The sequence below is a fragment of the Pinus tabuliformis genome, chromosome 6 (assembly GCF_031772625.1).
Source record: "Pinus tabuliformis cultivar Carrire ecotype Pingquan chromosome 6, CPIR1, whole genome shotgun sequence".
Lineage (NCBI taxonomy): Eukaryota > Viridiplantae > Streptophyta > Pinopsida > Pinales > Pinaceae > Pinus > Pinus tabuliformis.
In genome coordinates this window covers 326,725,287-326,738,964 of record NC_142292.1, presented here as the reverse complement: position 1 = coordinate 326,738,964, position 13,678 = coordinate 326,725,287, and the positions used below count along the sequence as shown (strand labels likewise).

The following is a 13,678-nucleotide window of genomic DNA, read 5'->3' as shown; positions in this document are numbered from 1 at the left end:
CGCACGATGACTTGTATCGCGAGCCCACGTACGTTTACCACCCACCTCCGAAAAGCGGTGCGGGGAATACCGCTTACCGCCCGTCCGCTCGTCCCCTCCAGTTAACTTCCGCACACCTTTCCTGCCCGATGACCGTCGAATCCGCTGCGTCGAGATCCAACGGCTCACGACCGCCCGCTCCCACTTTCGCCCGATACCTCCCGCCAAGAGATCTCCGCCATCCATCTGCACGATCCGATGGCCAGCCTCGTTACTCCATTCAGTTTGTCGACCCGCCATGAAGTCCACACTCCTTAACTGCTCTGTGCGCCCAAAGGACGAGCATAACCAGTCCCGGTACCTTTTGTATCAGATCCTCAGCTACCGCATTCAAGAAGCAGAATGGCCGAGCGGAAAAAGGACATGCCTCGAGCAGATCACCGCATTTATCAGTTATGGAGCCTGTTTCATATTACACTCCACTTGTTTAGGAAGGACTGCCGAGCAACAGAAAGATCAAATTCATTCATTAAAGCAAGCAGATTGTAGCAGAGACTCCATCAGAGAGTTAAAGTGGTTGGTGGTCAATTATGACTCCTCCACGCATAGAACAGTAGCATATCTTTGTAATCAAACTCTATATATACCCAAAACACAGATGTAATCAGGGTTGATGGTTGTTATTTTGATGTAAGGTCCAACTTCTGGAGACTGTAACTACTTTGATACTTGCAGCGTCTGGTCTTCATTTTTAGCTAATACAAGCTTCTTTTACTGTTAATTGCTCACTTTCCATTTCTACTCTGTTCTAGGCTGTGCCTGTTATGCATTTGTTCATGTGCTCTTGATATTTAGCATTAGAGGGGTTGTCATCCCACCTCTATGTTGAAGTCTAGTATGTATCATTGAATGTGTTATGCAAGTTTCTGTTTACTTAGTGCCAGAAAGCTGTCATCCTGTCTGTGCATTAGGAAATGGATTTGTAGACCTCTTTACTGGTTGCAGCCGGCCATCACATGGTCTTGTGCATCTGCTGGTGTGGTCAGTATTCTCCATGTTCACCTAATCCTCAAACTGTGAGTAATTGGTGGTATAAAGCCTTGTAGTCTGGGGGTGTTCACCCATGTCTGGAGTTAAGCATAGTAGAAGTGGTTATCTAGCTTGGACAAGCATCATTCCTTCCATTCATCCATCTCCAACATTTTTTGAGTTTGTAATGTTTCCGAGCATCTCCGAGATACAACCTAGGAGAGTTTCTTGGGGCGATAACACATCTCAAAACTTCCTTTCTTTAAAGATGGAACTCCATCACTTGAATTTCTTGCCCATCTAGGATTTCATAGATGCCAAGAGAAACAGATGGCAATTGTAGAGTCTCTTTAGAAAGTTGATCTCCTTTTGAGTTCAATTCCCTCAGGATATGCTTGGCAGAAAACCATTTCATCTTATTTACTTCGCTACGGATATTCCATAGGATATGTTCTAGACAAAGGGCTTCAATGAAAACTTTTCTATCCAACCAATCAATGACAAGCTTTGAATCTCCCATGATTTGCAGCTTAAAATGTTTTTAAAATTGGTGACATAAAACAAGGTCCACAAAGCCGTAAATTCTGCTTCAGTGTTTGTATCAAAACCAGGGGAATATCAAATAGGCATATGATGATTCTGATGAAAGAAGATAATGACACCAACATCACAGCATGGGGATGTGTTAGTTTTTGTAGCAACGGACAGGTGTTCTAGTCACAGAATGTGTATATGAGAGTAAGGAACACGAGATCTCCAAAACCTAGAAAAGGTTTTGAGAGAAAAGACTTGGAGATGCCTTAATTAACATAATTAGCCATAATTAAAATATTCCTAAGTCTAACCTAGGAAAATTGGTTAATTAAAGAGAATTAATTAAGGAAGTTTGATTTTGCTCCAGAGACTTCCATGGATGAAGTCAAGATGATCTTGGTCGTTGGTTGAGATATAATCATGGCCGTTGAGACTCCAACGAGAGATTATAAGAGCATGTCGAAGGGCTTGAAGATAGATACAATTGGTAAGTTGAGCAGTTTGACTTACCCAGTTGCAATACTCAACAAGGGCACAATTGAATCTAGGGAAAGGATCAGAGCGAGAGATCAACAAAGATTTGAGAGTAGGAGTTTGGAGGAATTTTCGTTAGTATTTTCCAGTGTCCAAGACACAAGAAAGAGGAGGCTGAATACAGTAGTGCGAGTTAGCCAGATTTCCCAGTGCGAGTTGCTGGAGGAGCCATGTTTCAGTTGCAAGTTGTCGGATCAGGGTCCCAAGGCAAAGCGAGTGGGTTCTAGAGGCAGAGGGAAGCTAGACGTCTCACCTAGAAGCATTTTTGGGGCTGTACGGTTTTATTCAGCCAGGCATTGCGCATTTTTGGGCTTCAGTGTGAGTGGCAAGGGAGAGTGCAAGCAGGCTAGGAGAGACTAGATCAGTTGCAAAGGGAGACAAGGGTGTCTTCCAGATTATTTTATCAGTAGTATATTGCCGGAGCTTTGCTAGATTAGCAAGAAGATCTTTGTACTCTTGAATTTGCTGAAGAATTAATAAAACCCTCGTCTACTACACTAGTTTTCCCTTCGGGTTTTTCCAGGAACAATTGTCCAAAAACAACAGTGTCAATTTTTGTATGTGTGCATCTATTTCTCAGTTCTGTATTTTATATTTCCGCAACATTTTTATTGTGAAGAATGCAATTGTGAATTTATCGTTGTTTGCTGAATAATAATTCAGAAGACAGACAAACTGCTAACAGTTAGAAGATAAATCTCCAGTAATTGCATTCAAGGAATTTTCACAATATGTCTCTGGCTTGCTCCATCAAAAAAGGCTCAAGGAGTATCGGGGAGCAATGGAGGCATAATTGGAATTCCAAATATATCTTCTGTATTTATTTTACTATTGCTGAATTTCCTTAGTATACTGGAATCTGTCGTGATACAGATTGTTGAATTTATTGTTACAGACCTAGCTACATTTATTCCGTTGTTTTCAGTAAGATCAATCTGTCATTGAGTAATTTCTGGGTTCATATATTTGCATTCATAACAGATATCATATACTTTTATACTAAGAACTAGCATACAAAAAAATTTACCACACTTGAGTGCTAAAGATTTATAAGCAGTATAGTAAACTAAAAGATTAAAAGCTAATAGAATCAAATCTTCAAGAAGTGCTTAATACAACGTTCTCTGAAGAAGTTAAGGCCTGCCACCAAACATATATACTCTAGGATGAAGTATCATTTTCGAAAGTAATTTATCCGATTCAGATTAATAAATAGAATCTCTCGACACAGAAGTTCTTGAAAAAATTAAGTGCATTAGCAACACAGAGCAGATATACACAAGTTTGTCATTATTTCAGCCTGGGTATAATCCATTTTTAAGTAGCATATCACCAAAAATCCCCACAGGAACACTGCCCGTCCTTGAAATGATGGAAACGTTTAGTATCTCTCATAATGATTTCTCGTAAAGCAATCTTGGAAATGAACTTAGTGGCAGAATGACAGTCACCACACACTCGAAGGTTTTTAACAATTCTAATGGTTGTCCCATGATATGTGTTGATAAGCCCAAATACAATGGCCAACTTCTCACTATGGTGGAAGAGAACATGTTCCTTCTGCTCCTCTTCCACATCATGCAGCACAAAGTCTGTGTCCGGCACATATCCTGCCTCTTTCATATACCCAGACAACCTTTCCAACTCTGCAAAAATGTCTTGCATCTGTAAGTTTGATCTGTTTCCTGCCATGAAAACATAAACCCTGTTATTTACCTCAATCCAGCTGCATCCTGGCATCTTTTTTACCCCCCGTCTTTCATCATTTTCCGGACATTTTCTGCATCATCCCACCTACCCGCCGCTGCATAGATGTTTGACAGTGGCACATACGTGACACATTTTCAGGATCTAACTCAAAAAGTAGTTGCACCACAGATTCTCCTAGTTCTATATTCTTATGGACCTTACAGGCACCTAGTAAAGATCTCCACACAGCTGGTCCAGGATTTATTGGCATTTTGTCAATAAAGACTTGCACCTCATCCAGATGCCCAGCACGACCAAGGAGGTCAACCATGCACACATAGTGCTCAAGCTCTGGTTCCATGTGATAATTCTGACTCATGCAATGAAAATATTTCCAGCCATCCTTCACCAAGCCTCCATGGCTGCAAGCAGACAAGACACCAACAAAGGTTACATTGTCTGGCATGGTGACAGCCTCTTTCATTTCTTCAAAGAGTAAGAGGGTCTCTGTTGGAAATAATACTGAGAGGGGGGGGTGAATCAGTATTATCAGATCAGTAAAACCTTTCAATTTCATACTCAGAAACATATACGCTACTTCAGTTAAGTGAACCCGCGTGTACACGCTACTGTGTCTAAAGCAACTAGCGTATATCCACAGATCTTATGATTCAGTTAGCTTATCTTTAGTAAATGCATCAGAACATTATTAACCATATTAACAGTAAACAGGTGCAGTATAACAGAACAGATCATCACACAAAAGCCACACACATGAACACCATGATATAAAGTGGAAACCCAATGTGGGTGAAAACCACCTGCTGCAATTCGTCTCTTTCTTCTTTAATAAGAAACTTCTTTTACAATGTACTGGTGCAGTCCTTTACCAGCACGCAGGCTACAACCTGCAGAGGGCTACAACCCTCATAGCTCTTGTACTAGCCGATCCATTTACTAGTACGTAGGTGCCAACCCTACAGAAGGCTACAACCTTCACTCGTTTTCCAGCTGCTCCTAGAAAGGAGCTACAGCCTACAACCCCCTGGCTCTTGTACTGGCTGATATGTTCACCAGTACGTAGGTGCCGGCCTACGATCTTCCCGGGACCACGTTTCATACATTTTCATACTGGATCCATGAAACTATCACCATTGTAGTACAACCTGCATCATCAATCTCTGAATCACCCAATACTGAATCACTGAAACCCTGTCAACAACAAAGACAACATAACAGCAACCAAATCCAACTCCATCTTCATACTTCACATTGTATACGCTACTTCGACAAACCCAACCTGCGTGTATACGCCCTTTTACCAAAGACAACCCGCGTACAGATCTGTAAATTCAAACTTAAAACTCCGCAACTATACCAGACATCAAAACATACCCAGATCATAACAATAAACATGCGTCAATAGATCTAGTCTATTCACAGTCAAACCATATGAAGATAATCATTCCAAGCCTTGAGATCCCGTTCCATCGTTCATCATCATCCTCCACATGAGTGAAACCTTGGTTCAGATCACCAACCCATAACCAACATTTGGATCTCTCACCTCATCAGATATTCGTCACTCACACACTCTCACACCTTGCTTACTCATACTTTGCCTAATGATCTTCTCCTTATATAGCCTTAGGCCCTTCACAATACCACGGTCCAAAACCATAGTAACACAATACCATCAACTTCAAAACTAGGGATCAACACGTCCGTCGAGACACCATGGTCCAAAACCATAGGCACAAATTCCAAGGACTAACTACCACGGACCAAAAGTAAGCTTTCCGACATGTACGCTCTTTTCCGTTCATGAAACTGCGTGTATACCCTACTTGGTATATAGCGAACCTGCGTACACGCGACTTGGTATATAGTGAACCAGCGTGTATACGCGACTTGGGCTTAATGAACCTGCGTGTATGAACTTTCTTGGCCTGCTGTACTAAGATCTGTCCTCTGATTAAGTTGCCATCACCTGTACCTATCTCTGAGTGAGTTGCCATCAAGGACAACACTTGTATCATAATGCCAACAATCTCCCCCTTTGGACTTGATGGCAACCACCACACCAAGTCACTCTCCCCCTTTGACATCAAGGGCAAAGGGCGGACCAAGATATTCTCTTCTTTGGTATACCTTCTGCTGTCCATACTCCCCCTGAGTACCTGCTGAAATCTCCAAATGTGCTCCCCCTTTGTGTATGCCAAAGTGTACCAATCTATCCATCCTGCTCTTGCTGAATTGTGCTGTTCATGCTCCCCTTGACTGTAGGCAATATCTGCAAAAGATTTTCTTCAAGAAGAACAAAGACTTATACATCATAGAAGACCTTCCTATCACCAAAAGACTCAATACATACATTCATCACCCAACCTAGTGGGGATATACCAATATTGACTCATCCACCTAACCATGTGGAGATACATTAAGAGTTTACTCATGAACATTACATCATTTATCCCAGGCATAGTGGGGAAACCAACATAGGCCGTTACATGACCTTGACATCATAAAAGAGATATCACAAAAAAAAAGATACATGACATGGTGATTAAATATCTAGACCAAGACTTATGAAAGACACCAGCAGCATCATGATTGTGCCATAAGCATCAGCCTGCAATACCATTCCTTTGATCAAACAGCAAGATGTATCATTTAGCTTCATAGACTTTATCAACAACTTCTAACCATAATGCCAACAATGCATTATTTGAAGTATATGCTCCCCCTGAGCCTGTGCCATAAGTATCAAGACATTTCCAGACATCCTCAGCAGATTGTAACTGTTAACCAATAGAGCATATACTGGACTGGATCATATCAGACCCCTTTTCTGAGTCTGTCCCCACTGCTTTTTCACAAACTGACATATACGCGACTTTGCAGTGTGAAACTCGCGTATATACGCGGCTTTCCTTCATGAAACTTGCGTATGAGAATTAGAACACTGAAGTTTTACACCTTCAGCTCCCCCTGAGTCTGTTATGTCTGTACTATGCTAAGTACCCTGTGCTGTGCCATATTTTTCTGACTGAACTTCCTTCTTCTTCCATATCTTCAAGCATGTTGATGATTTCTTCTTATCATGAGCTTTGTTCCTGCAATCTCTTGCTTTATGTCCAAACTTGTTACATGCATAGCATCTTACATGTTTCATATTCCTCTTATAGCAATCAGCAGCTTTGTGGCCAAACATATTGCAAGAAAAGCAATATCCATTAAAGTACCTTGAATGTGATGATCTTTCTGCATGATGGTCTTGAAACCTTCTTCTTCTACATATGGCTGCAACATGTCCAAGATTATGACATACATGGCATTCAACATTATTCATGGGAGGAGTAAAAGATTTTCTTTGAGGAGTCTCTTTCCTTGGTTGTTGATTGTAATGACTGTCCTAAGTTAAAGAAGTTAAAGAGTCCTTACCGAAACTGTAAAGATTGTTGAAACTGTGAAACTGTATTTAATTGATTTGATGGAGTACTTACCTGATCTGCTACGGCTGTTGCGATGAGGATGCTGCAGAACTTCTCTCGTTACCGAATGACCAAACCACCCAGCCGAACCGAGTATACCTGGATACTCAATCCAGTATGCCTCTCAACCGAAGCATACCGTTCCCCCGTGCCCAGAGACTTCAAAACAAGTAAGGCTCTAGTTCCGAATTATAAACAGTATGGATAAATTCCTCTCCTTCTTCCTTCAACAGCACTCTCCTTCTCCATTCAACAGCCCCCGGTTCAGTTTTTCCCCTCACAGTCCATACCACCCCCTTTCCCCAAACATTAAGCACCCCCCCCTTTTTATAGCAGAGGTTCCTCCCTCTCTACGCACCAGCTCACCGCCTTTATGAAAGGATAAGATTTTGTTAGGCGGTGACCGCTTTGTCAAGATATTTGCCTTCAATAGAATCAGATCTTCACACATCGGATGGTGTCACTTTAATTTAAGGCAGATGGTACTTTAATTTAAATAGTATAAAACCATGATGATTTAAATATTACATATTATTTTATGTCTTATAAAATATCAAGTCTAATCATAAAGTTTTATGGGTTTAGTTTTATTAGTACACCGTTTGGGTTATATATATGTAACCATATGAATAAACTCAACTATATTTCTTAGTGAGTGTATATTTCTTCTGTTTACGAGAATTAGGTATTTAGTTACACCTTTGATAATTAATTCATTTATCTTATATTTTAGACATTCTCCATGAATAGTCGATATATCGTCGATGTATATATATATATATATATATATATTTATACTAGTGCAACGTATATGATGCATGCATATGTAGCTATCATATGCATGCCTCACATGCATGCTAATATTGCTATGTTGTTCGGGATTTGAGATGGGTTGTTACATACACCCCTCCTTCAAAAGAACTTCGTCCCGAAGTTAAGGGTTTATAAAGTATATTGATAATTCCTTTAAGGTATGTAAGGATTGTATTATGTGATTGAATTTTCATTTATGATCGAGGACACTTTAGAATTTGAGATTTTGAACGCTGGTAGATTTCTAATTTTAATGGTCATGCCTTGCCCAAACCAGGTTCCCAAGCTATTCTAAAATCATCCTATCCTTCCTAATCTCTTCCGCTCCCATCCTATCCGTCCTCTACTGGAGTATGCCATGGCGTCAGCTATACTGACCTAACCATGCATAAACTCTAAGGATGGCAGCGTCGACTATATCGACCTGATTTCCTAGTAGGCATCCGGCAATCATCATCACACGTCTAGGGGAGCGTGACTCGCACAATCCTCTCATGACCCCAGGTTTTTAGAGGATAACGGTGGGCAACACCTCCACCCCTCCCAGTAGAATCAGGGTTAATACCCTATCATGGAATCTCTTTGAGCCTTAATTGTTCTGAAGTTTCTGTCATCACGTGGTCATTTGGTAACGGATTTTATCTGCAATCATAACACTTGTCCATGCATTTATAACATGTGCATTAATAATAAAAAAAACACATAGCTTATGTATATTTCATACATGTCATCTAAAGTATAACATACCTTGCCATAATCTATTCATGCCATTAGCTTTCATATTTACAATATAATCATTCTTTCGTGTATTGTTTGTGCATAAACTCTTGGCTTTAAATTGCTAACTGATACTTGATATTGATCTTACGAGCACATATCGTTATGTTCCAAACTTTCATTGATCTGTATGTGTTTGCTCAGTAACAACTAACTGGGTTATTGTCTTACTTGGTAACAAAATGCATCATATGGACAGTCATTAGCAAGGACAATTCTCAATTCCTTCTTTTTAACAATACTGTTATTTGTTGTGTTCTTTTATATATAAATTGATTGAAATACCTAGCTCAAAGTATGGTATGCAACATATTTGGGGATCATATTTTGAACTCAACATTTCCTTTAACAATAATACACCGAACATTGCTCTATGTTTAAATGGTAGTACTCTTTCAATACCTTGGCCCTTTAGGTTGAATTTATGCTCATGGAACCTTTGCTCAGGTTGTATTCATCACTTATCTTATTGCTAAATTAGGTCTGAATGTTGCGTAGTATCCGATCCTATTGACTGTTTCACTACCAAGGACTTGATATTCATGCCAAGTGAACTACTGTTTCCAGATCTTTTGCCAGCGCACATTCCAGGGTCCGAACTTAAGTTCTATGCATTATACCAGTTATTTTTATGCCTCTATATAAATGAGTTAATGACTGATGCAATTCTTAGTTAGTTCCTCATCACACGGTGTTTAATAGCAGTGTATTCCTTGTTGAATAATTGTGAATGGTATATATATATTTTCTGAAGTAAAACTATTAAGAAAACAGCTTACAGAAGTTTTCATACGAACTTGAAGAAAGGTCTCATAGAGGAACTTTATACAAACTCAATTATCAAGGAGGAATATCTACGTGGTTGTAGTAGAGTAGAATTATCATCACATCTCAGCAAAATATCTTAGAGATTGAAATGTCCCGAACATTAACTACAGGAGCCAATAACAAAAGACTGTATTAACTGTAATCAAATGCTCCAGCAGTAGAATGTGTGAGGTTTAAGGTTTATGTGATGGTTCTGCTCATGCATGAGGTAGGCATGTAACAACAGAACTAGCCTTCAAACAATTTGTTAAAGATGTTCCTAAATTGCATCAATCCAACAGTGAAGAATATATCATTACAGAGCACTATTGAAAAAAAGGCAAGAGCAGATTCTAACCATTCAACAACTTGTGGTTTCTATGCAAGATAGAAGAAGACAGGTTGAGGAGTGAGTCCCCTAGTAATTATAAAGGAGGATGACTAAACAAAATGAATATCTAGAAGTTTGTAAGAATATAAACATCATTACCACTTGTTTGTTACTGGAGCATAAATAATAATAAAACGAATTCATCTAAGCAAAATTTACAATTACAAGAGACTAATAATAATTAAAAGCATAATATCAAAATATTCGAGAAAGTACTTATCTCTAGAGAATACGTCAACTCCTTTTCGTTCAACTCTTCAAGGAGTTAATCTCGTCCATATTATCAAGGAATTTCACAGCATCAAGGGAGTCCATATCATCATCGGCAGGAAAGGCCAGTTTGTATCATCAGGTGGAATATCCTTCAACCACTCTAGGTCAATGGTGCCAATGTCTGTGTGAAGCATCTCAAGAAACCGTTTTATTCTCCCTGCAAGAACATTGTTCATCCCTCGGTCCTTGATGGCATCTGCAGTATCTTCAAGATCAGCATATCTGACTGCATCCCAATTCACGACATCCTTGGTATTTGAGTCCCTTTCTCTTTTAATCTACAATCTTCTACATTTGTATTCTTCGTTATAGTTTCCCAATCAAATTTGTTCTTTCTACAGTTTCCGTCAATGTGATAATGGTTTATGTGATTGCTTTTGCAAATGAAATGGAACTGTTAATTGGGATAATATGGAACATCGAAGTAATTGTCCTAACAAAGAACATAACTAAAATTAACAGAATGCCTATCATAGAGATATGTTATAACTTGGATCATCACTAATATAGTTGAAATTTAGGTATATAAGAGGAAAGGTCGAACTCGTCATATAAACTTCAGAATGATAGAAGTTTCATGGTAGCATGATCTTGATTGCAAACCTACAGAGATGCCCTTGCCAACCAATAGATCTTTCAAGAAAAATGCCTCAGATTTAAAATGCCACAAAGATTATGATTTGGCTACAGAGGTAGATACGAGCTCATCAGAGAGACTTTGGTTATTGGATCCAAGGGACTTGATTTTGATTGCAGAGATTCAAGAGAACCAATACCACGACTTCTTGATATCGATTCTTCTTACTCATATATATATGGACTATACCCTAGAGAGGTTAAATCACTGAAGTAAAAACCAATTCGGATTTCCATAAGATGCCAAGAAGTACAATAACAAGGATGATATATGATGTTAATACTTTGTTCAATTTGATCTCTGGTTTTTAAAGGATCAATAATATCAGTACAACTTCAGGAGCCACAGATACATTACTTAGAGATCACTGAGTATAGAAAGGTTAGAACAGATAGGTGATCATACCTTTAACCATTCTTTCACTGGTACCTTCCAAGATTGAAACTTCTGAGAAATACCACTGATGATTCCAAGTGCAAGGATTGATACTCCAACTTCCACTTTAGGAACCAAGTAATCTTCGACTTTCTTCCTTAACCTAGCTCGGGTTCCTTGTTAGAAAACCAAATATAGTGTAGTACAAGCAATATTTTCTGAACTTCAGATATTATTTGTGAGGTTAACAGTACTTCTTTTAGATTTATTCTTCTATCAACAAATAATTATACCTCAGAACTTAACCACAGTAGTAAGGAGAAAGCAGAGATCACAATACACAATAAGAGATACCAGAAATTAGGTCCAAGACCAGGGCAAAACCCAACCAAATCCTGCTTAGAGAGATCCTTCAAAATACATAAAGACAAGGACTATACTGACCCAAGAAGACTTCCACAAGTGCAAGGTTTCCACAATTGAATGTCCTATAAAGATCACAAAGGCAAGGTTGATTCTCTCACAAGACTGGAATGTACCCTTCCTAAACAACATTTAGATCCAGATCTTCAGGTTCTAAAGCTCGAAGAAACTGATGGAGTGATGAATTTCCAAGCAAATCAGAAAACCCCTGGGCAAAGCATTTAATTTGCTCTGCAACAGGTGCCACAAAATGACATTGAATCAGCAGCAACCAATTCCATTGATATGCACATACGGTTTTTATGAAGAAAATCATTGAACTCTTTATGTGTTGTTTTTTTTTTTTTTTTTTTTTTTTTTGTGCTGCCTGAGCACCCCATGTCTCTTGCAACATCCGGCCAAGAACAAAGACACCAACAGCTGTATAGCTGCACTTACAGATATTATGATCCTCACAACAAACAGATAATATTGTCAAATCTCAAAGCATTGTGGAAAAAAAAATTGAACAGTTCATCACTAGAATTTATGTGATTTTGTGAATGCTCCAAGAACCATATCAAATCTATCTTACATATTTCCGTAGCTATTTTGGCATATGCTCCACCTTCATGACCAGCATACATAAAAAGAGATCCCGAATGCTTCAATGAAACCTCTAAGGTACCCTTGCCATTTGACACCATTTCAATCATCTTTGTCCTGATCTCTTGGTCAGATTTCTCATTTTCAAACTTGGGATAGAAAGTAGCACGAATTTGAGAACAAGCAAAAGCCCCCTTGTCTACCACGAAATCTCCCACAACAGGGCCCTTCAGTGACTGCCCTTCTTCAACCGTTGGATTGCTGTTCAATACAGTGTCCACACTCTGCCCAAAAGCCGTTGATAATGGCTTCGCCCCAAACTGTGCAGTACCACTGCTACTAGAACTTGAGCTTTCACCCATCACTATCATTGATGACTTTCCTTGATCCCCATTATTACCACCGCCATAGGTTGCAGGTCCCTTTGCAACCCACAGTGTTTTCTGTCCAGCTTGACCTTTTGCAACAGCAAGTTTCTTTGATGAATCAGGTCCAATAGACGGTTTGTCACCAACACTAGTTTTTAAACCAGACAACTTTGAATCAGTGGAACTTCCAATCCCCCCAACAAACGACTCAACTGGTATAAATTTCTGCTTGGGCTGAGCTCTCCCAGCAACAAGGTTTACTGATACATCAGAAGCACTATTAACTGAGGAAGCTTCTAGAGCAATTTTTCCCACCCCTGAAATCATCAGCAGATCCACTAGAACCTCTGCTTCCAGAATTAGTAGTCACACTTGCAGATGTCTGGACATCAGCTTTTGGCTTCTCTTTCCACATTGGATTTTCCATGCTCCGTCCCGTATCGGCTTCGTCGCACGAAAGCATCTTGTTAATACGGTGAACACGGAATGGATACACACAAACACGTAGACGGAACGCGTCCTTCCCGTCGAACTTGGCCATTTACTCGTTACAAGCAATACGGACCGCTTCCAGCGCCTTGCTCGTTACAGTTTCGTTCTCTCAACTCACCAATTGAACGCAGAAGGGAAACTCGTCCGCTGCTCATTTGTTGGCACCAACATCGTATATACAGATTTTGGGAGCTGGAACACCCCGACAGTATCGAGCTTTTGCGTAGGGTTTGTTCTTAATCTAGCAATAAAACTTGCTGGACAACAGCACGCCTGTGATTCACTGAAATATCGATTAATAGTTTGAATCATATGCCTCCCCTTTAACGCATCGACTTCTGCATAGGCAAGTGGCTCAAATGAATCCACAAGAAGCTGAGATCTATGGACTTCAATTTCATGCCGATTATCAAGATCTTCTTGAGGTTCTAACAGCATAGTCAATACTAGATACCTCTTAGACTCGAAATCAAGAAGG

General features: G+C 39.6%; 2 protein-coding genes across 2 annotated transcripts in view; both read right to left on the bottom strand.

Moving 5' to 3' along the window:
- The window catches only part of LOC149258625 (disease resistance protein RPP2B-like), an 86,428-nt gene that overhangs the window by 38,187 nt on the left and 34,563 nt on the right, over positions 1 to 13,678 (bottom strand). The window lies entirely within an intron of this gene.
- Positions 3,406 to 13,518, bottom strand: LOC149258627 (pentatricopeptide repeat-containing protein At2g22070-like). Its single transcript, XM_089433927.1, has 4 exons — positions 12,330 to 13,518; positions 12,123 to 12,183; positions 3,910 to 4,187; positions 3,406 to 3,761 (listed from the first exon to the last, which is right to left on the bottom strand). Exons 1-4 carry the CDS (start codon positions 13,033 to 13,035, stop codon positions 3,406 to 3,408), a joined length of 1,401 nt encoding a protein of 466 aa, XP_089290053.1. The 5' UTR covers positions 13,036 to 13,518.